The 20,561-nt window shown below is 38.2% G+C and overlaps 1 protein-coding gene across 4 annotated transcripts in view; it reads right to left on the reverse strand.

The window, feature by feature from the left end:
• The window catches only part of XYLB (xylulokinase), a 105,559-nt gene that overhangs the window by 49,417 nt on the left and 35,581 nt on the right, over nt 1-20,561 (reverse strand). For all 4 annotated transcript variants that reach the window (XM_061348657.1, XM_061348667.1, XM_061348688.1 and 1 more), the window contains 7 exons: nt 17,151-17,269; nt 15,885-15,966; nt 14,839-14,879; nt 14,312-14,427; nt 12,175-12,290; nt 9,156-9,229; nt 7,681-7,777 (listed from right to left, as the gene is read on the reverse strand). In XM_061348657.1, the coding sequence (XP_061204641.1) occupies nt 7,681-7,777; nt 9,156-9,229; nt 12,175-12,290; nt 14,312-14,427; nt 14,839-14,879; nt 15,885-15,966; nt 17,151-17,269 (645 nt within the window). The remainder of the gene's footprint in view (nt 1-7,680; nt 7,778-9,155; nt 9,230-12,174; nt 12,291-14,311; nt 14,428-14,838; nt 14,880-15,884; nt 15,967-17,150; nt 17,270-20,561) is intronic.

Raw genomic sequence — 20,561 nt, forward strand, 5'->3', positions numbered from 1 at the left:
TTTCCTTGTGTTCTTTCACACATTCTTTAGATTTTCCAAGTAGGAATAGCACTGATGAGCTGAAGGCCACTGTAAGAAACTCAAGTCCAGCCTTTTAAACATCAAAGAGAAAAATTATATCACTGTCTGGAAGCTGGGATCAGGAATTTTGTCCTTCTTTGGGTCAGTCCCGTCACTGATCATAAATTACAGCCTCCAAGTGCAAAGCTAAAAAAATCCTGTTGGTACTCATATCAGAGCAAGAACTTCAGAAGCACATACTGCACTTGAAGCTTATTTTTCATGAACTTCCCATCCTCTGCCACCCTTTACACCTGGACTGAACCGACATTGTGAAAGCCTTGGGGCTGAGACCTGTCACTTTACATGCGCCATGCACACCTTTGCTAGTGCATAAGTTAGACACATCATGCACAGGCTAAGTAACGCTGTATTTTAAAGGTGGAAAAAAAAAAGAATACCTTTTGCATGCATTCCTGAAAACCATGGGTCAGAAATACAAAAAAACCCAAACAAACAAAAAAACACCTGCCAAAATTAATCCTTTCATGTCTAAAGAGAATTAAAGTTACACAAATAGAATGCAGAATTCCCCTTCCCCACAGACGCGAGCTTTTAGTATGTTTTTACTTAATAAATTCAGGGTGGTTTGTTATTTTTCTCTTGAGATAATCTGAGTAAGCACTGAGAAGCTGTCCCCTAAAAATCGAAGTCTGTATGGAACCAACACTTTAGATATGTAAATTCATTTTAAAACAACTCAGACAATGATCTCTTTTAAAGTAAGGCAAAACTGTCCTGCTTAATCTCATGCAGCAAATGGAGCTAAAAATCACTGTACATGCAGGCAAATAGAGTAGGTCGGGAAAGAATGACTTGTCTTGTAGAATCCCTGTTAACACTGAAAAATCTCAAGTGTGGATTGATGCAGCTGAAAGCATGGAAACACTTAGTGCTCAGAAGTGATGCATAACATGAGATGTGTAAGAGCAGCTGAATAACCTTAAGCCAGGAAAAAGGAAAGACAGCTGGAGAGACTAGGGATTCTGGGGAGAGCTGAATGGAGTTCACTAACAGACCTGTCACATTTGAGCAACAAAAATGAAAACACAGGAAGACACTGAAGAAAGATTTAAAGTAATAAATAGGTATCATCTCACTAAGTGTCAACTAAGGTAGATACAGTATTTTACAAATGGAATGTAAAAACAGGGGATCATTTATAGTGATACCAGCAGCTGCTATTGGTATAAACGATTACTACAAAGCAATATATATATAGTTGTGAATCAGATGAGCTTCCCAGCAATGGCATGTCTTACAGATTCCTATGTGTCTGAGACAGAATGGACCACTCTGGTCCTTTTAACTCACCCTTCTATAACATGAACAATCTCTTTGGATCAGAGCACCTGTATTTAGGAAAAAAAACAAACCTTGTTCGTAGGACTTCCAGTGCTAAAGAGTTCACTACACCCTGTCAATTGCTGAAATGTTTTATTTCAGTTTTTGTCAAAAATCTGCACTTTGCTTGTCATTTGAGGTTTGCCTACTTTCAGTTATTGAACCATAGTGTTTCTGTCTGTAGGGCTCAAGGGTTCTATACTACCAAGTTTCCTTTCCCAAGAAGGTACTTATAGACTGCAATCATGTCATTCCCTCCCTAATCTAATTGGATTTAAAAGTAGATCAGTCCTAAAAACACAAGTGATAAAAGATTTATTAGATAACTTAACTGATGTCCAAGTCCCCAGCTTCTAAAGATCCATGAAGCTCTAACAAAACCAGCCGACAGCTTGACTATTTTACTGAGTACTGCTTGAACAGTACATCACTGAAACAGCCATAAACAATCCCTCCTAACATTAGGGCACAGGAATTGAACCATTTACATACTTAGTCTTTTGCTGACCAAACATTAAAAGTGATTGTTCAAACAATGACAACATTTTATCATTGTGTCAGAAATGAAAGACAGATAGTACCTTTTCCAATCTTTTTATTAACTCTTCAGATTTTCTGTCTTCACTGTGTTTCCTGTATATGTATAACAACAATAAAACAAAATAAAAGCAAGACAATAGCCACTGCATGAAAAATTCTAGAGCACGTATGCAGCTTCCTTATAGTACATTAGGTCATTTCCTCCAGAGACATTTTATCTAACCCTTTTTAAAATTAGTTAAACTAATACTCTTGGCTCTCTGGAGCCAAGTAATAATAAAAAAGCTCTTCTTTGCAAAACACTTGGTCAGGGAATTGGTAATGAGCTAACCAACCCTTCACTCCAGATCACTGGCTTAAAACCAAGCCTTGCTTGATCGTGCCTGGAAGGCTCTGCTACGTGATACCAGTCTGATGCTTTGTGGAAAATAAGAGGGGATACAGGCCACTTCTTGGCAAGGTATTGCCCACATCTCACACTGGCACTCTTATCAGCCAGAACTTTAATCAGAAAATACAAATATCCTCTGCAGCAGAATCACTAACTTATCTGGGAGGAAGATCCTGACTTTGATGAGTTTGAAAGTCCTACTTAAGCCAACACTCCTCCCTCAAAAATACAGGCCCAAGATCTAATGGCAAAGCATATTTATGGTCTGTTTGTATTGCACGGCAAGCAGTACTCTCTGCCCCATCACTGTTCATATATGTTCCAATCTGACCTCTACTATTATTCGCTATTATTGTGAACAAAGGACTTCAATCTCTCACCAAGGGCTCTGTCCTCTAATTATTTTTAAACTGTTTTCATTTGCTTCCTGAAGAAAAAGGCCCCTAACAAAGCCATCACCCTCATGCTGCTGAAACAACATCAGCACTCTTAACAGCAAACAGCAAGAGACAAGCACGAAGCCAACACAACATTTTAGTATTGATTTCTCTAAGAAATTTAAATCCCGCAGGGCATGAACATCAATTTAATCTGCATGCAACTACAAAATGGCCTCACTCACAGTTTTCAGCCAGAACACTGCTACAACTGGAGTAGAAGCACACTTAGTGGTGAAGGTAAGGGCAACCGATGGAACAAGTACCCCCACATTCTTGATATTTCATAAGACTATGGAGACTACAGTCACTGAAGCCAGTCAAAGACAACCACCAGCAGAAAAACCTGTCTCGTAGCCTGACACAAAGCCATCTCCAGAGTGACCCAAGGATCAGTGCCATCTAGCTTTGCCAAACTGGAAAGCTAGTTCCACCCTCCAATGGACCAACACTTTGCTCTGAATTGACAGCCCCATGCCTCCCCTTTGTGTTCTGTGATTCTGCGTGACATCATGAACAAGGAAAATCAATCACTCCATGTTATACTAACGGATATTTTCTGAGCTTCCCTTGCTCCATCAGACTGCCTTCCCTGCAGACAAAGTGCCACACATTATTACTACCTTCAACCTGCTGGAAATAGCATCAGAAGAAAATACTACCTGAAGAAAAAAGATATTGGGCACCTTTGAGTTTGCCCTCATGTAATCGTAGACCGAGTTCTTCAGAAAATATAAGTTCCCCCTCTAATCACTGAGATGTCAAGCCCAGCATGCTCTGACATTTCCAATTTTTCCCTAGCACTGCAGGACTGCTGTTTTGTTTAAGAATGCATCTCATCGTATATTTGATCAGAAGGATGTGCTTTCACATACTGGAAACACCATCAACATGTAGCGCTTAAGGGAAAAAAAAGGCTCATTCTTACACCAGTGCAAAGCCATAGGCATGTCTGTGTCACTCCAGCCAGGACTTAAGCACCAAGCACAGTCAGTAGAATTCAGGGCACCAACATTATTTGTGAGTGAAGGATTTATGTATGCAAGAAGCTCTAAATTACATAATAAACACAGACATGGGATTTTACGGACAAAGATCATGCTTGTAAAATGTGGCACCTTCTACCCATCTACCCCTGCTGTTGTCAGTTAGGTGGCAGAATCAGATTCCTAAAGGTATAAATGTGACATAAAGAGCACATCCAGAGCAACCGGAGTATATGAACTCACTGACAGGCACAAGGTGAAGGCAGAAAGCCTTGTCCAAAGTTAACAGCTTCAACACAGACCTCCACCCCAGATAACCAGCCACCTACAAGGCAGGATTTATTACTTGATGCTGCCGTCATCAGTTGCTAACACAACTCTAGCATGCACAGGACCCAGTACATACAGACTTAGTGCCGAGATTACCACTGACACAAAGGTTTCTACACTGAAGACTAGCACATCACTTAAATATCTATTGACTACATGTGTGATCAACACCAGAACCCATACCTGTATGCTGTTTCCTTCAGCATAACATATATCATGGCAATATTTACTTCACCCACCAGTGGGCCTGGAGGTAGATTTTGCTCCCAAAAATAATCATTTTTGTGGATCTTCACCAGGATAGCTTCACTAGATTCAAGCAAGGACCATTGCAACATTCTCTAGTCAGTGTCAATTTTGGGATGAACTTTAATATTGCTTGGTCAGGAATAGAAGCAACTCTGAAGTGACCACCAAAGTTATTAAAGTATATACTGGCAGATCACTCTCAACCAGTGACAGCTTTATAGCTGGCTGCGATCACCTGTGTCAGTAAGCTGCAGCCACTGTCATTTCTCTCTAAAGTTACCATGGTTTTGACTTCAGAGAGTCCACAAACCAATGCAGCAAGCATGTCTGTATGACGAGCCTCTGAAATCCAGTCATGAGTTTGGCTTTCAAAAGGGGATGCTGCAAGCAGAAAAAGGAAGTAACACAACAGCAGTTGTTTATGATACAATCAAAATTCAGGAAAATAAAACCAGAACAGCAAACCTTCACCTTATCTGCATGAATCTCTGAATCGGAGGATGTAAACAACAGGGACAGACCAAACTTCACTTGTTTGTTTCTAGATCGCAATCCTCTATCCACCCCTTAAGCACATAAGCAAAACAGGATACAGGGTGTTACTGAATGATTTCCCCTGAAATCTGATTGAGAAAGATTAGAGCAATTAGAACAGAGTGACACACACTTTTAAAACCCTTAAATCACGATTAATGTAGGGCTTAACATTTCTCCTAGGGATCATCTGGTGACTGCCATTTTCAAAACAAGGCTGACACACACGTCGCAGCCTCAAATTAAATAAGTCATGAGAGAGAATCCCCTGCCCTCTACTGGCACAGAAGGCGCACTGAAACCCCTGCACATGCCTTCAGGCAAGCACAAACAGCACCCGAAAAGCTGTTTTATGGGGTTTTGAAACTATTATTTGCAATTTCTATAAGACAACCAAACATACCAAACTGGGAACAAAACCACACGCAAATATAAGACACTCTTTCAGCATCACTGCACTTCTTCCTTCAGTGCTAGCTAGACTGAGGATTCAAAATACTGCTCCTAGCAAGATCGTATATTCATTAACTGAAAGTAAATTCTAAGGGATTATCTAATGTTTGTCATGTTCACAGTGCATAACCAAGAACTATATATGGCTGATTTTTATTTATTTATCTTCACAAAATTCTCTTCCACGTATGCTGCTGCTTTTCAGATCCCAGTCATCCAAACTGCATTTGGCTGAAGAACAGAGTGCATGACTGCCAAAATGATTTCTCCAGAACCTTGGTGCCAGAGCTAGGGCACTTCTTAGCCAGGTTTGTGACTCATATGCACCATTGAGATGGCACCACACAAACTGCAGGACACCACAGCAAAACATTTGTTGTGAGTGACCATGTCAGTTCCATTTGTGTTACAGATCAATTTAATATGTGTTATCCTATAACTTCCCAGATCTCGTGAGCAGTTATTATTCTATTCTTCCATTGGTGTAAACAACAACAAAAGCCAAGATTTACACTGCTGTGATTATATTTCTGAATGTAAATCAGCTTGATTCCTGGAAAAATCAAAGTAAATTCCCTCTGTAGACAAGGCCTAAAAGGAACTGAATAAACACAAGCGTCCCAACTGTATATTTCACCCAAAAGATAAATAAGATTTTAAATCACATTAGAAACAGAGAAGCAGCCTGAAAAACAGCAGCTATTAAACAAGAGAATGTGTAGCAATACAAGAGTAATTCCCACAATGGGCATCTGTACCCTCAAACACATTCAGAACTCACCGTGTTTTCAGAGCTGTCACACAACAATGCATATGTAAGCCTGCCATTACTACACAAATAACAGAATATGACATTTAAATAATACCACTAAGGAAAAGTGGGAGACGCATACAGCCTACACTACATACAGCAGTTCTCTTTTAAAGCAACTCATCTGTTAGTTACTACATAGCTGAAAGACTTTTGGGAAGCAACAAAACAAATGCATACGAGGTTCCAAGGAAACTAGAGGAACACAATGCAATCACACCCATCTCCTTCTTACTGTAGACATCTACAGCATTAAAAAAAAAAAAAAGTTTTAAAGCTTATTAAGCCACATCCTAAATCCAGTTAGGCTTCTGGCTGTCCTACAGAGCCTAAACATATTTACAGATAATTTCTACCCATTTGTTTCTGTGTCAGAGTTGTCCAATATCTTAAATAGTTCCTCTTGCACTCTGGTGTTTGTCTAACCCCTGACATTTACAGATTGCAAAAGTATCCTCTTCAGCCATGAGCTTTCTAGGCCATGTAAGCCAAGCTTTCGGTGGAGCAGAATCTAAGAATGAAGGCTATAGCAGGTATTTTAAACACGATCTATTTGAAACTCAGCCTGTTGCCATAAATAACCTTCCCAAATAAATGCGGTTTCAAGAATATGAGAAAATATATAACAACAAAGCCTTTATGGCATAAATTTATGAGGTGGTGTTGCCAAGCCTTGTGATTTGTTCCAGTGTCTCTCTATTTTCTCAACTTACAGCTTCCAAGTTCTCTTTTAAAAGTAAAAAAATTCTATCCTTCACGATTATGCATAAAAGCCTGGAGGTAAGAGTCAGGCAATGGCTTCTAAACTAGGAGGTCAGCATTGGCTTGTAAAGGAGAAGGTCAGGATGTAAATAAAAATAATATGATTTTAAAAAGATAATTCAATATTTTTCAAGATGCCACCAGTTGATACACTGGCAGAAAATGCCAATAAACATCTTACCCACCTGCCTGTATTTTTTTTTGTAGAACTGTACAGCCAGTAACGACCTGATCCCACTTCTACAGGTAAAATACTGACTTTGTTGTTCCAGTGTGCTAAAAAAATACTCACATTATCAACTCTAGGAAGCAGGATCTCTTACTTTCTGAATCACAAGACAGGGAAAAGGCTTCTGCTTTATTAACAGGAAACTGAGGTAAAGAGGCTTATGGGAGATCCAGTAACTGAACACAGATTTCAGACTGTCTGAGTTACAGTCTTCAGCTTAAGGAAGAAGGCTGGTTGTCTTTTCACTTAACAAGCTGTTGAAGCCCAAACTCTTCTTTAAAAATTGACAATGCAGCTCAGTAACAATGAAACAGCAAGAATACTTGGAAAAGAAGTCACCTTAAAGTTAAACCGTTAGTCCTAAAATTAACATCTGCAAAAACTTGCCCCAACACACCATCCAAAAATTTTCCAGGAGGCTAATTTAGAATTTATACCAGTTTCTATATCCATCAGGCAGGACACGAATCACAATACTGACATTACTGTTAGGACTCCTATCTTTGTGTTTGATCTCTAGTGCCATGAGTTGTACTGCTTTTCATCATACTTACTGACTTTATATCCCAGCTTTTCAGCATGAATCCTCTTGGCCATGAACTGCCCTTCAATCAATGCTCGTATTTCCACCTCCCTTGGAAAGACTGAAACCTATATCAAAGAGGGAATACATTAAGTTAACAAGCACCTTACAGAGTATATAATGCCAAGCTGCCGACTGGTTAAAAAAAGCAAGACAGATTTATAGTTTATTATCCCTGTCTTCACCCCCAAGTCTGCTTTCAGCAAGGCCTAGTTCTTCACTCATACACATAAGAGGGACCTAAAGACTCATGACAGAGAACGCAACCCATAACCTCAGTGTTTGTTGGCAAATCCATTAAACTTGAAATCAACACACAATGCAAAGAGGTTCTACTGCAAGTTGTAAACTCTTCTCTATGCATTTCTCAGCACCAAAGGCTGCTTAAGAATCAGTATCTCAAAAATACGAAATTAAAGCAGGTAGATAAAATTCAGATGCATTAAGCAATGTCACAAAAATTTATTTCTGTCTCCACAAAAGTGAAACCATGTAATCTTTTCATTTAGTTTCTACATGTAACATTTTTCTGTCCTTTCATCAGCCAGAGTATGAAAAATGCAACAGAAGCAGGAAAATATAGAACTAAAATACAAAGAAAGCTTCACAAAATTCTGAGTTTTTCCATGCACTACAATAGGTGCCTACAACTTGCGCAACTGTTAGAAGTGATTAAGCATTCATTTAAACAGCAAACATTTAAGACACTAGCGCTACACTGCAAACACACGCCAGTATCAATCTCTCTCCACCTGGGTGAAGTCTAATTGACTGGGAGTCATGACTGATAAAAGACATCTTTTGAGTTTCAGTACCATCCAAAAAGCCAGACATTTAAACAATATCCATTCTCAAAAGAAAAAAAAAAAAAGAGAGAAAAGGAAAAAGATATGAAGAACTTTCCTTTTCATAATTTCTATTTTAATTCCAATTGGACTTGAGCCTGTGTTTACTTAGATACAACTATGTAGCTTGTAGGTTACCCCGAGCCATGCAGGACAGAAAACTGAGGTCTTTGTATTTAGAACAAGACAAAAGACAAAATATTATAGCCCCAAAATTTCAAGACACCCTTATCTACGTGTCTGAAACTTAAAAGGTGGAGACCAAGCCATGTAAACATACTAAGATCTCAATAAGCTTAAAGTTAATCCCTTTTCAAAACCAGAATTGGTTTCACTAAATCCATATTTTCCAATAAAGGAAACATTTCGTAAGAATAATACCATATAAGTTCTAGTTCAGACTTTGCACTGTAGACACTCTCAAGCTACAGTCCAAATACTTCCTTACGAAAATCATCATCAGGGACTTGCACCAATAAATAAAACTTGAAAGCAAGTATCTCTGACCAAAAAAAAAAAAATAAAAGAAAGATAACAGCAAAGATTTCAAGCCTTGACAGCACTCCCTCAAGGTTTGAGACGTTAACTTGACTATTACTACCTTTTGATTGTCTTTGTTGAATCTGTGAATCCCAACTGCTTCAGGAGTAATTTCCATCACATCAAAGTAGAAACCTGCACCAAGGAACATTAAAGAGTGTCATGTTTGCTCCTAGCCCAAAGTTGGTATCTTATTTCAGCACACAGCTAAAATGACAATAAATGCTTATCAGGTATTTGGACATTTGAGTTGCCACGCACCCTGTTTCTTAACTGATTTCAGTCCACAAATTTATCAAAATGTCACTGCTTTCCAAAAAATGTGAATCTTAAGCATGTCTGGGTCTAGGAATCCAAACAATATATAAACAACAAGACTATAAAGAGCAAACACTCACCACAACAAACACCCGTGCAAGCAACATAGATACCATACAACGTATGTTAGAAATAGGGAAGTGGGGAGGGGTGGGGTGAAAGGAAAAAAGCCCCACATAAAACAGCAAGCAAGAAGAGTACAGGAATACCGTTGGGTTAGATTTTGCGAGCGTTATTAGAGAACATCAGACATTTCAAGTCATGAAGCAGAGCTGGTCTGAATACTTTTGATGAGATCTGAAGAAATGCATGAATGCTTTGTAGACTACTAGAGAAAAAGTGTGAAAAAGATTTCTTTTGTGTTGATGGCAGGAACAGTTGAAACGGTCAGAAAACATATTCAAGAAATGAGACTAAAACAGAAAAAGAAAACAAGGACAGAGAAACTGAACTGAATAGCTAAGCTACTAAGGAGACTTTCTAATGTTCAGACCTTGAAACAAGAATATGTTGCCCTAGGAGGCCTACAATTATTAGCCAAACAAACAAACAAACAAAAATAATTAAAAAATGCTAAGTGCAAGGTCCTGAATGTAGGTTGGGGCAATCCCAAGCACAGCTACAGGCTGGGTGGAAAATAGATCGAGAGCAGTCCTGAGGAAAAGGACTTGGGGATGCTGGGTTGATAAACAACATGACCAAGCAGTGGGAGCTTGCAGGCCAGAAAGCCAGCTGCCCCAGGCTGCATCAAAAGAAACATGACCAGTGGGTCAAGGGAGGCAATTCTCCCCCTCTACTCTGCTCTCGTGAGACCCTACCTGCAGTGCTGTGTCTAGCTCTGGGACTCCCAACAGAGGAACATAGACCTATTGGAGCAAGTTCAGAGAAGGGCTGCAAAGACCATCAGAGGTCTGGAGCACCTCTCCTATGAAGACAGGCATACAGAGCTGGGCTTGTTCAGCCTGAACAGAAGGCTCCGGAGAGACCTTACAGTACCTAAAGGGGCCTACAAGAAATTTGGAGAGGGACTTTTTACAAGGGCATGTAGGGATAGGACAAGGGGAATGGCTTTAAACTGAAAGAGGGCAGAGGTAGATTACATATTAGGAAAAAATTCTTAACTATGAGAGTGGCGAGACGGTGGAACAAAAGTAGTTGTGGCTGCCCCATCCCTGGCAGTGTTCAAGGCCAGACTGGACAGGGATTTGAGCAGCCTAGTCTAGTGGAAGGTGTCCCTGCCCATAGCAGGGGGTTAGAACTGGATGGTCTTTAAAGTTCCTTCCAACCCAAGTGATCCTATGACTCTATTAGCCTTCTCAAGTACTTCCCAGGTTCAACAGGACCCTCATCCGGTCACTCCTCCTCCTTCCCTGTTTGCTACCCCTGCTACTCGCATTATCGCAGCCTGATCCTAGCAGCTGCCTCTACCCATCTCTCAAACATCTGCAAGAGCATCTCACAACAGGAAGTGCAGAGAACAACTTATAAAAGGAAGGGTGGCTAACCAGTTACTTCTTTGCTTTGCTCTGGAACTTAGATTTTGGAGATCACTGTATTCTTACATGTATACCCAGAGGTTATCTAACCATACATGTTACTGAGGACAACTTTCACGAAACACCCCTTGTTATAGGGGATTGGGATATTCAAGGAAACACACTATAATACAAATCTTAAAACTTTAAGTTAGTGTCCTGGTACCCTTGAAATCAGTAACAGTATTTTCATCAACTTCCAATTTTTTTTAATACCACCCATAGTGACTGACTTTGGGGTTTCAGAATAACCTTTTGCCATTTTCTGAAACACCTGAATTGATTTTCCTTCTAGTGAAAAGACATTCCTGGTCATTTTAATACCCCACAGAGAATGGATCTGACAGACAATATAACAGAGTTTCTAAAAATGAAAAATCAGTGCTAACCTCATAGTGTCAATGAACTGTATCTTAAATTCACTTTTCTAAGGAGTGAAGTCTTTTATAGCTTAAATATCTACATTTTAAAACTTTGCTACCTTCAGTTTTTAAATTAATTTTACTCGCATTAATTCAGATCTAGGATAATGGTGATGATTTTAAATCCAGCTCTACAATGGTTAAATTTTGATCTTGATCACACATATGCTCACCTTTCAATAGCATACTTCACAGCTACCTGCTACACTTGTAAAATGTTAAACTGTGGGAAAAAATAATGTAAAACTGAAATATATGGGTTTATGCTTTTACAATATTTCTATCATCATCATTTCTTTCAGTTCACTTACTATAATGTGGGGTAAAGAAACAGGATGATATGACTCTGACATACACTTGGGAAAATAAGGAAATCTGGGTATCACTTGATGTTACTGCTTTGTCCACATGTATGAACAAGATTCTGGAGAAATGATTGAAAAAGAAACAATATGGAGCTACCTAATTCACTTGGTTTAAGTCTTCAGAGAAAGAAACATATCTCTAACAAAAGTCTCCTTCAGAAATTACTAGTTTTAAACAGTCTTAGCTAAGATGCTACTAATACCCTTTCAGTGATTAAAAGAGCTCCATAATTTTCTTATTTAGTGAATACTGAAGGAAAATATTATTATGACACTTAGCCTACCAACAGAGCATTTTTAAGTACACATTATGAATTCCCCTTCTCTAGTTAACTTAATTCTTGGCCTTTATAATGACCCAGTTAAAAAGTAGCTACAACACCCACTCCAACATGTGTCTAAGGAAACCCTGGAACTCCCAACCCTGCTAAGGATCATACCCAAGTTTCCATTGTTTCCAGCAACAGTAGATGATAAGGCTTTGGAGAACTCATCCCATGAGCCTGAAGCACAGTCATCTCTGACCCTCTCTCTCATCAGAGAGCCATTCTTAAAACTGAAATACACAAACACAACATATGCATTTTCTAAAACATTTTGGCTCTAGATTCTTAAAGGAATCTGCTGGTTTACTCAATATTGGTGTTTATTGTATCAGCTGAATAAAGATGGGGAAGCTTAAAGATACAATCACTTCATTATAAAGAGACAGAGAGGAAGAAAACTAGATAAGAGAGAAAAATATTACAGGACGTGTTGTGCTCAGTGAAGAGATGTTAGTATACACCTCTCCAATAAGCCAGCTTAGATCCAGTTTTGCAGGCCACACTAAACCCAGGCTAAATCTGAACAGCTAAGATGTTTCCTGAGAAGCACTCTGAGACAGTGCTAAAAAGCTCACTCTGAGATGACTCTGCAAGGAGGAGCAAGAGTGTCTCTACATTGCATTTATGACTTCAGGAGCATGGTACCAGCATGGAGCCAACTAGGGTCCAACATGACTTATTAGGTCTAGTCACAACCCATGATCTGGCAAAGTACCACAGCTGCATCTGCACATTTCTGGTCCAGAGCTAGTAAATCATGCTGCAAAACATGCAGTGCTCAGTGCTCATGAAGTCACCTTCTTCACCTCCTCTGTGAACATAACACTATAAACGCTATAAAATACTTATGCAGCATTGGACTCAAACCCAGAGGAAAGCAGTCTGAATGCTCTCCAGCACAGAGTTATCAAAGCAACTCAGTAGAAAAGGCACCAAAACATCCAAAAAGAGGGCAAGGAAATTACTGAACATGCTCAGTAACAGCAGCTGAAATTGCATACATTTTCTGTGCGAACACTGTGCATGGCAGCTTGGGCACTCTTCCCCTACTAACCAAGAGTCCCCTCTTAAACTCTAATATTCTAGAAATAAAAGGACATTGGTGCAAAAGGGGCAGTGTCAGAGCACAAATCATTAGGCAAGAGAAACAGGAACACCGCATCTGCACAGCTACAGAAATATCTTGTGTTCTGAAAGGCAGGTTTGGCCTTCTGCACATGTTAAGTTGCAATAAAACAATGGCAGTATAACAGGCACTCAGAAAAATGCCTCAGCTTTTCCTTTGCTATTACGAGCAGGCTGTTTATATATCTATTTTATACAGCAAAAGTAAAATACTGGGTAAAGGAAAAATTTGAATGCAAAACTTAAAAAAAATAATAACTGCTGGAAAATCATAATATGATACTTGGTAATGTGCAACAGACATCATGCTTTGGAACTCAACTTTATAAGCACTGTTCCTAATGTCATCTACAGCATCATATTACTGTACAGATAAGATTCAATATTATAGTTAAAGGGTAGACTTCAGCATTGCTGCAGTTTTGAGTTTCAAGCACCTCCAACCCATATGGTTTAGACACAAAATTTCTCTGCATATTACTTGCAAATATTTGCCTAAATACTACGACATGTTTTGGAAGATTTTACCCTGAATACAGTGACTCAGTGAGGGAAAACATAGCTTCAGGCCACCTTTCCACCTACTTGGCTGGCAATGAACCCAACAATTCCCAAATCACAGAAACCAAAAGCTACCATGAGGATCATTCTTTCTTGAGATCTCAGTATTTTCCACATGCACAGTCTAATACATCCCTCAACAGCACCGATTATACCACTATCTGAAAAGGGAATCTTCACTTGCACTATTATGTCCCCTCTGGACCACTAGAAGAGCACAGAAGTTATATAGCCTGGTCAAGCTTTTGACATTTCACATTATTATATTTCAGAAGACTATTATTCCTGTACATTAAATGTACTGCCTTAGATTCATGGTGAAGTCGCTTTATGTATATGTAAAAATAATTTCAGCTTTTTATTGCCATGAGAATTTATCCTCCACAGCTCTGCAGTTTCAGTTACTCAAATTAAACAATAGGAATGCTATAATGTTGACGCAAATGTTTCAGCAGTACATTGCCATATACCATACAGAATGCTGAATGTTCTATTCATTATCATACTAACATAGAGGAAGAAATATGTTACTGATCCCAGATGCACAGAAAATAAATGATATTACCATAAAAGTGCCATATATGTTTGAGAATCAACAGGATTGCAGAGGATATGACCTTCTAAGGCAGGAGTTGGTTCTTGGATCCACAGAAACAATGTGTCACTTGTGCCAAGGCTAATCTAGAGGGGAAAATTATAATGGAAGCGTTATCACAATGTGCATGGAAAGCAATCCAGAAATTAAATTAAAACCATTTGTTATTACCACTAATTGTTTTTAAATTACACAATAAGTCAGCTGGATTCATGTTGAAGCTAGCTCTGACTTAGGTTGTCACGCTAGTGAAATACATACTAGATAAGAGACTTAGGTTTTAATGTCTGGAGTATTAGTAAAAAGGAGTCACAGGAGTTTACTTACAATCTTTGAGGCAGCTTATAGATTGATAGAAATAAAACAAGCATGAATCCAATAAACAGAAAATCAACACTAGCAAATAAATTTATCTGACAACCTACAGCTATTTTACATATCATGCATTTCATTTATTTGGGAATATGGACAATTTTCAGGAGTATGTTTTGACTTACTGCAATATCTCCTTCTTGAAGTCTCATCCCTGCCAATGATGCTGAAAGCAAAAAGTCAGAATACCAGATAAAAAGTTCCTTGTTTGACTCAATTACAGCATGTTGTGTGAGACATCATAATACATCACATTCACCATCTCAAAGCACAATCTAAATGGCAAATACGCTCATGATGGCCTTGGCCTATATACTGTAAAAGGTGGTCAAAGCATTTGGGTGAGGGAGCAATTTTTAACAAAATCAAAATGCTCAAAACTGCATGAGTATCTAATGTTTTACACATTCAGTTTTTAAATACAGCAGATCCCTTACTTAACAACACACTCTAAAGGAGAAACATTCCCACTTATACATCAGACTACTCACACATTTATTGGACTAAGCTGGATTTGAATCTCTAGAAAAAAAATTGGACTTTTGGGAAATGCAAAGTTTAAACATCTCCCAGAATATGAATATAAAATATACGATGATGAAGCCGTCTTATTGATTCAAACCTGCATATGCTACAGTAATACAGATAAGTATTTTATTTTCACAGTTTTGAGAAACAGATGAACTTGCTCTAAACTCAAACAGTCTCCAAGATTTAAAAAACTTACCCTAAATTAACACCTTCTTTTAAACTGAGCTCTATCAGTCTGACAAAAGGACAGCTCTAATTCTTAGAGAAAGCTACAAGGTCATTTTTGCTTGAAAAGACAGAAGAGTACCTTTTTAATTCATATTTTCCAAGTTACAATGTTAGCAGTTCATAGTAAGAATAGTTTCTTAGGGGCAGGCAAACCAAAACTGAAGTTACCAAGAAGCAAATCAAATGACCTCTAATTACTAGGCAAAAAGAGAATTCATTTAGCACACGCAGCTTATCCAAGATGCCTGTATCTCAGAAGCAGTGATTGAAGGCTGTTGGAAAAACATATTAATGCTGACAAATACGTTCTTTCATTGTATAGGAAGCATCTGAGAATCAAGGAGATTGATTTAGAATTTTCGTACATACATAAGCATATTCACTGAATCTAAATCATGTTTAATCATCTCACCTGGATTGTCTCCTGTAAATGCTACCACTTTACAATCTGGGCTAAACCCGTAACGCTGACTATAATATGGAGAAATGGGTCCCTAAGGAAAGAAAGAGTTAAAAAATCTCAAAAACCAGAAAGTAATCTTGCAGTGTATGCCAATGTGTTATAACACAGAAGTGAAAGAAAACAGAGCAGCTACAATAATCATTTCTGTATATTTAAGGCATGAATAAATATTTTAAAGATTTTTAACACTTTGTTGTTGAGAACCTCATAGAAATACCCTCAGATTAGGGTTTGAAACAGGTTAAGTAAATAGTAACATTTAGCTTTGGGTCTTCCACCAGTTATTCACATCAAGTAACATAAACATATCCATTTGTTTTGCACACATACATGAATATTAATACACAGAAATTAGAAATTCAATGCAAACATAGGAGGAAACACGACATTAATATACATCACAGCATCAAATGCGTGATTATGACCCCTATTATTTTAGGGGTCAAGAACTGTATTCTTTCAAACCTCTCTATTCTGGCTTATCTATTTGATAGCCACAGAGAAAAAAACATCCATAAAAAATACAAGAAAACCTGTACTGATTTTTAATATGTTCCTCTCCTTTACAGAAAATCAGCACTGAATTCAGAGGTATCAGGTGATGCGTAACCACACTCTTACACACGTGCACCAGAAACAGCAATTGCTCTTTTTGTGCTGGGTAGTAAGACTAAATTCATTTACTCAAAGAGATGTGCAGCTTGATTTGATTTCACCATTATGCTACATGAACTGAGGAGCTTTAAATATCCCAAATTATTCACAAGGATTACCTCATTAACTCTACGAAGACTTTAAAACAAGCTCTCTGTCAAGAAATGCAGATGTTAGGTTCTGTTTCTGCAGTAATAAATATGGTGCATGGTTCTGCAGTGACCAGATGCTCATGGACATGGGAGCAGACCCCAAAGGTTCTTATCACTGGAGCATCTACCAAAACTCTTTTCATCATAGCCCAGGGCATGCAAAAACCCAAGGAGGTCAACAACGAAAGCTACAACAGACACCAGCTAGCAGTTTTCAAAGATGTCTGCTTATACTCTGGCATACACATTCACAATACACCTGGAAATATTAAATCAAGCAGCATAGCACTGAGGATCTGTGCACACATGCTTGCATGTACATGCAAATACACTCCAAGAAAGTGCTATTAGCAGAACTCTAAGCACAAGCCCTATTTGTTGTTCACAGCTCTTCTAGGCAGGCACGTACCAGCACTGAATGGGATGGTACAGGGCTTCCTAGTTTCTCCTTTAATCCAGGTGCACAAGCATCAAGGCAGGATACTGACCATACCTTTTCCCAAATCTGCAACAAGTTCATACCAGAACCTACAAGACATATCAGAACAGGAAGTATATAGGATTAAACACAAGACATTACTGTATCAGAAAATACCACCTTGTTACAGACAACAGAAAATTTACAGATGTGTATTTTACATTCAGAGGGAATTGTTTCAGCTCTTCTAAGCATAAAGCATACTGATAATTCAGCCTCTGTATAGCTTTCACCTGTAAAGGTAGCAGAAAAGGCTTCTCTGATGCACAATCCACTTGACGATTCAGTTATTCCCAAATTAAGAGCAAAAAGAACATGGATGCCTCCCCACCAACTCCTCCCCAAATCTTCCACCTTAGGTAAAGACTTCACTGCAACCATTTAAAGGTGATGCAGCAATGTCACTCGAAGGTGTGCTGTGCTCACCTGAGACTTAACAGTGGAGAAACTTCCCCCTGGTGGTATGGCTTTACACTACTATTGCCTCTGGGTATCATATCAGCATCTAAATCCATGCTAACTAATCTTCCTCCATATCAACGTTTCCTTCTTCAGAGGTGGCAAAATAAAGGCTTATAAGTTGCAAAAAAACCAGGTAACTGATTTGGTCACTTGATTCCTCACCAGAACTATCACTATATCCAAGGAAAGCCTGTGCAGTTTTGGTTTGGTTTCTCATTGGGTTTTCCATACTATTTTATTGCTGGTTTAAAAGTTAATTGAAGGTGGTTAGTGGCCAAACCTACATAACATACTGAGCACTCCACATCCCTCACTTATATTTCTAAGATGCCTTTAATTGCACATTTCATTAGCCTTGAAAATCTGTATATGCTTCTGGTTAGTACTGTTCAGGGACATATAAGTCTTATTCTGTATTAACAACATTTTAATTTCAAAGACCACTAAGCCCACAACCTATCTCAGAAACAGAGCCACATTCTCAGCTGAGCACAGTGGAAAACCTGAAATTTACTTCCATTCAGTACAACTTTAAGCTTTTTAGAAGACAAAGATGGTGAAGTTGACCTCATACGCAATGTCTGTGGAACAAGACTACACTTGCAATGATAAACACAGGTTAGTTAGAAAGGTTAGTTGTTTTCTGTGGGTTTTCTGAGAAAAAATCATTTTCCCTCCCCTCCCCCGTAAGCCTAGAGAACCGTTTAACCAGTATCCTCAATGTACTTTTGCAAGACATAAAGACAGTCTCCAATCTTTTCTGCATAAACCAGGAAAAATATGAACCTTTATACCTGAAAAGGACTAAGTTTATATTATGCGGAAACAAACCCTTCCTTACAAAGACCAAACAATGCAGACTAACTGGTTTTATTACTAAACAGACTAAAGATCAGTATCTATAAACAATTCAGTGCATCTGTATTACAGCACTCCAAATTGCCTTTTCGGTGAGCTAAAATCGTAAGCAGTGTAACTCTGCTGACACCGTGCAAGTTGCAATACAAGTAAATTCAGCCCACCACAAAGGCTTCAGTTTAAAGCATCCTTGTTTGACAGAACAACAAAACAAGTATGCTAAGCTATGATTTGCCTAAGGCTCTTACAAACGCATTTCAAAAGATAAAGCTTCTCTAGGTCAAGAGCTGAACTGCTGTTCTTTAAGGTGTCTTCTAAGAGAAACAATGCCTCAAGTGTTCAAGTTGTTTAGGTCCCAAAGGTATCTTACTTTAAACATCTGCACAATATAAATGAAAATTACTCTTCATTCCACTAGAATGTAATTTGATTTTTGTTAAATCAATCACCCAGGGTGCTCAGCCATTCACAAGGACTGATTTGAACATTATGAGATTGGACCTTTAAAAAGAAAACCAAAAAAATCCTGACATTGAATAGCACTTTTCCTACAATAACCTGCAAATTTAGAGAGATAAGTTACTGTGCAGAACTAAACAACCTGACAGGGTTTTTTAAAGACGGTATGACCTGAAGTTAAACCTACAGAAATGAAGAATAGGTCTATTATCTGAACATTATTTTGAGAGGTGCATTTTAAACTACAGTATACGGTGCAGTGTAAAAGACCAAGTGAATTGCAAGAAATCATAAATGACAAGGAAACAAATTTTTCAACTGGATCCAAATAACTGCTGCATACTTTAATTATGGATTAGTGCTGAAATTAGAATTCTCTCATTATGTTAACAGAAGAAAGGGACAAACAAGGCAAAATACAGCTTACAATGCTGAAAAATCTTTTGTCTTGTAAAGAGAACTGTAACATCCTGCTTACTTCCCTTACCTTGTTTCACACAAAGATTTAATACTCTTACATGATCTGAACAGTAGATAACATTTATTCAAGTTCCATAAATATTCAGAGGTATAACAGAACAGGATCTCCTAGAGCTGCTTGAAGAACGGGACACTTTTTCTAAGAAAATTTTGCAATTAATCAAATTCTCATTTTCTTTAGTTTGAAATGGTTTGGTTTTCAATCAAACATGGTAATTTTCATGTGCTGAAATTGAAGAAGGACAGTGTTCCCCCACTCACTTCCAAGTAGAAAAGACAGAGGTAAAACTACCAAAAAAAAAAACCTAACCCCCAAACCAAGATTGTTTTTTAATGTTTATAATTTTACACATTTGAATCAAAATTAACACTTCAGTATCATAGAAAAATAAGAGAAAAAAAAAATCAACATGCTTCTTTATCAGAAAAAAAGTACTTTGAAGATCTCACCACCTCTCTTCAAAACGCAGTGCCTGGAGGTAGTTCTGTGGGTTGCTGAAAAGTGCTCAGTATTTGGGCCTACTGAGGAGCAAAGTGCTAATCCCTAAAGAGTTTTTTTTTTGCCAATAATACACAAAAAATCCCAAACTACAAAAAATTCAGTTGTGAAAATACATGACTAAGAGAACGGGACCAGAAGACTGATGTAATAATTTCACAACCACTGCAAAATAAGCATGGGCTGTCTTACAGTTTTTAAGGTCTCAAGTATGACTGGGAGATTTGATACTGAGTAAGTTGTCCATTAGCTAGAATTGAGGTGTCTTGCCTTTTCCTATGAGCTTTGATGGAACAACAATGGAATAAAAATGAGTTGGTCTTAACACATGGGTGTCAACTATGGCTCTATAATGCAACAAATTCCTTAGAGAGCCTTGTAATCTAACCTTTTAGCTCTGAAACATATCTCCTCTTAGTTTCAGAACAGGAATCAAAAATGCTACTTAGAAATAACAGCACAGCTCCTAAGAAAATGGTTTCCTTTGTAATTGCCTTTAAAAATTGTCATTTAAAAGCTGGATAACTGAGATCATAGAATCATAGAATAGTTAGGGTTGGAAAGGACCTTAAGATCATCAAGTT

This window comes from Neopsephotus bourkii, unplaced genomic scaffold (genome assembly GCF_033783945.1).
Source record: "Neopsephotus bourkii isolate Nb327-2 ecotype Australia unplaced genomic scaffold, CSIRO-AGI_Nbou_v1 NB_53, whole genome shotgun sequence".
Classification (NCBI taxonomy): domain Eukaryota; kingdom Metazoa; phylum Chordata; class Aves; order Psittaciformes; family Psittacidae; genus Neopsephotus; species Neopsephotus bourkii.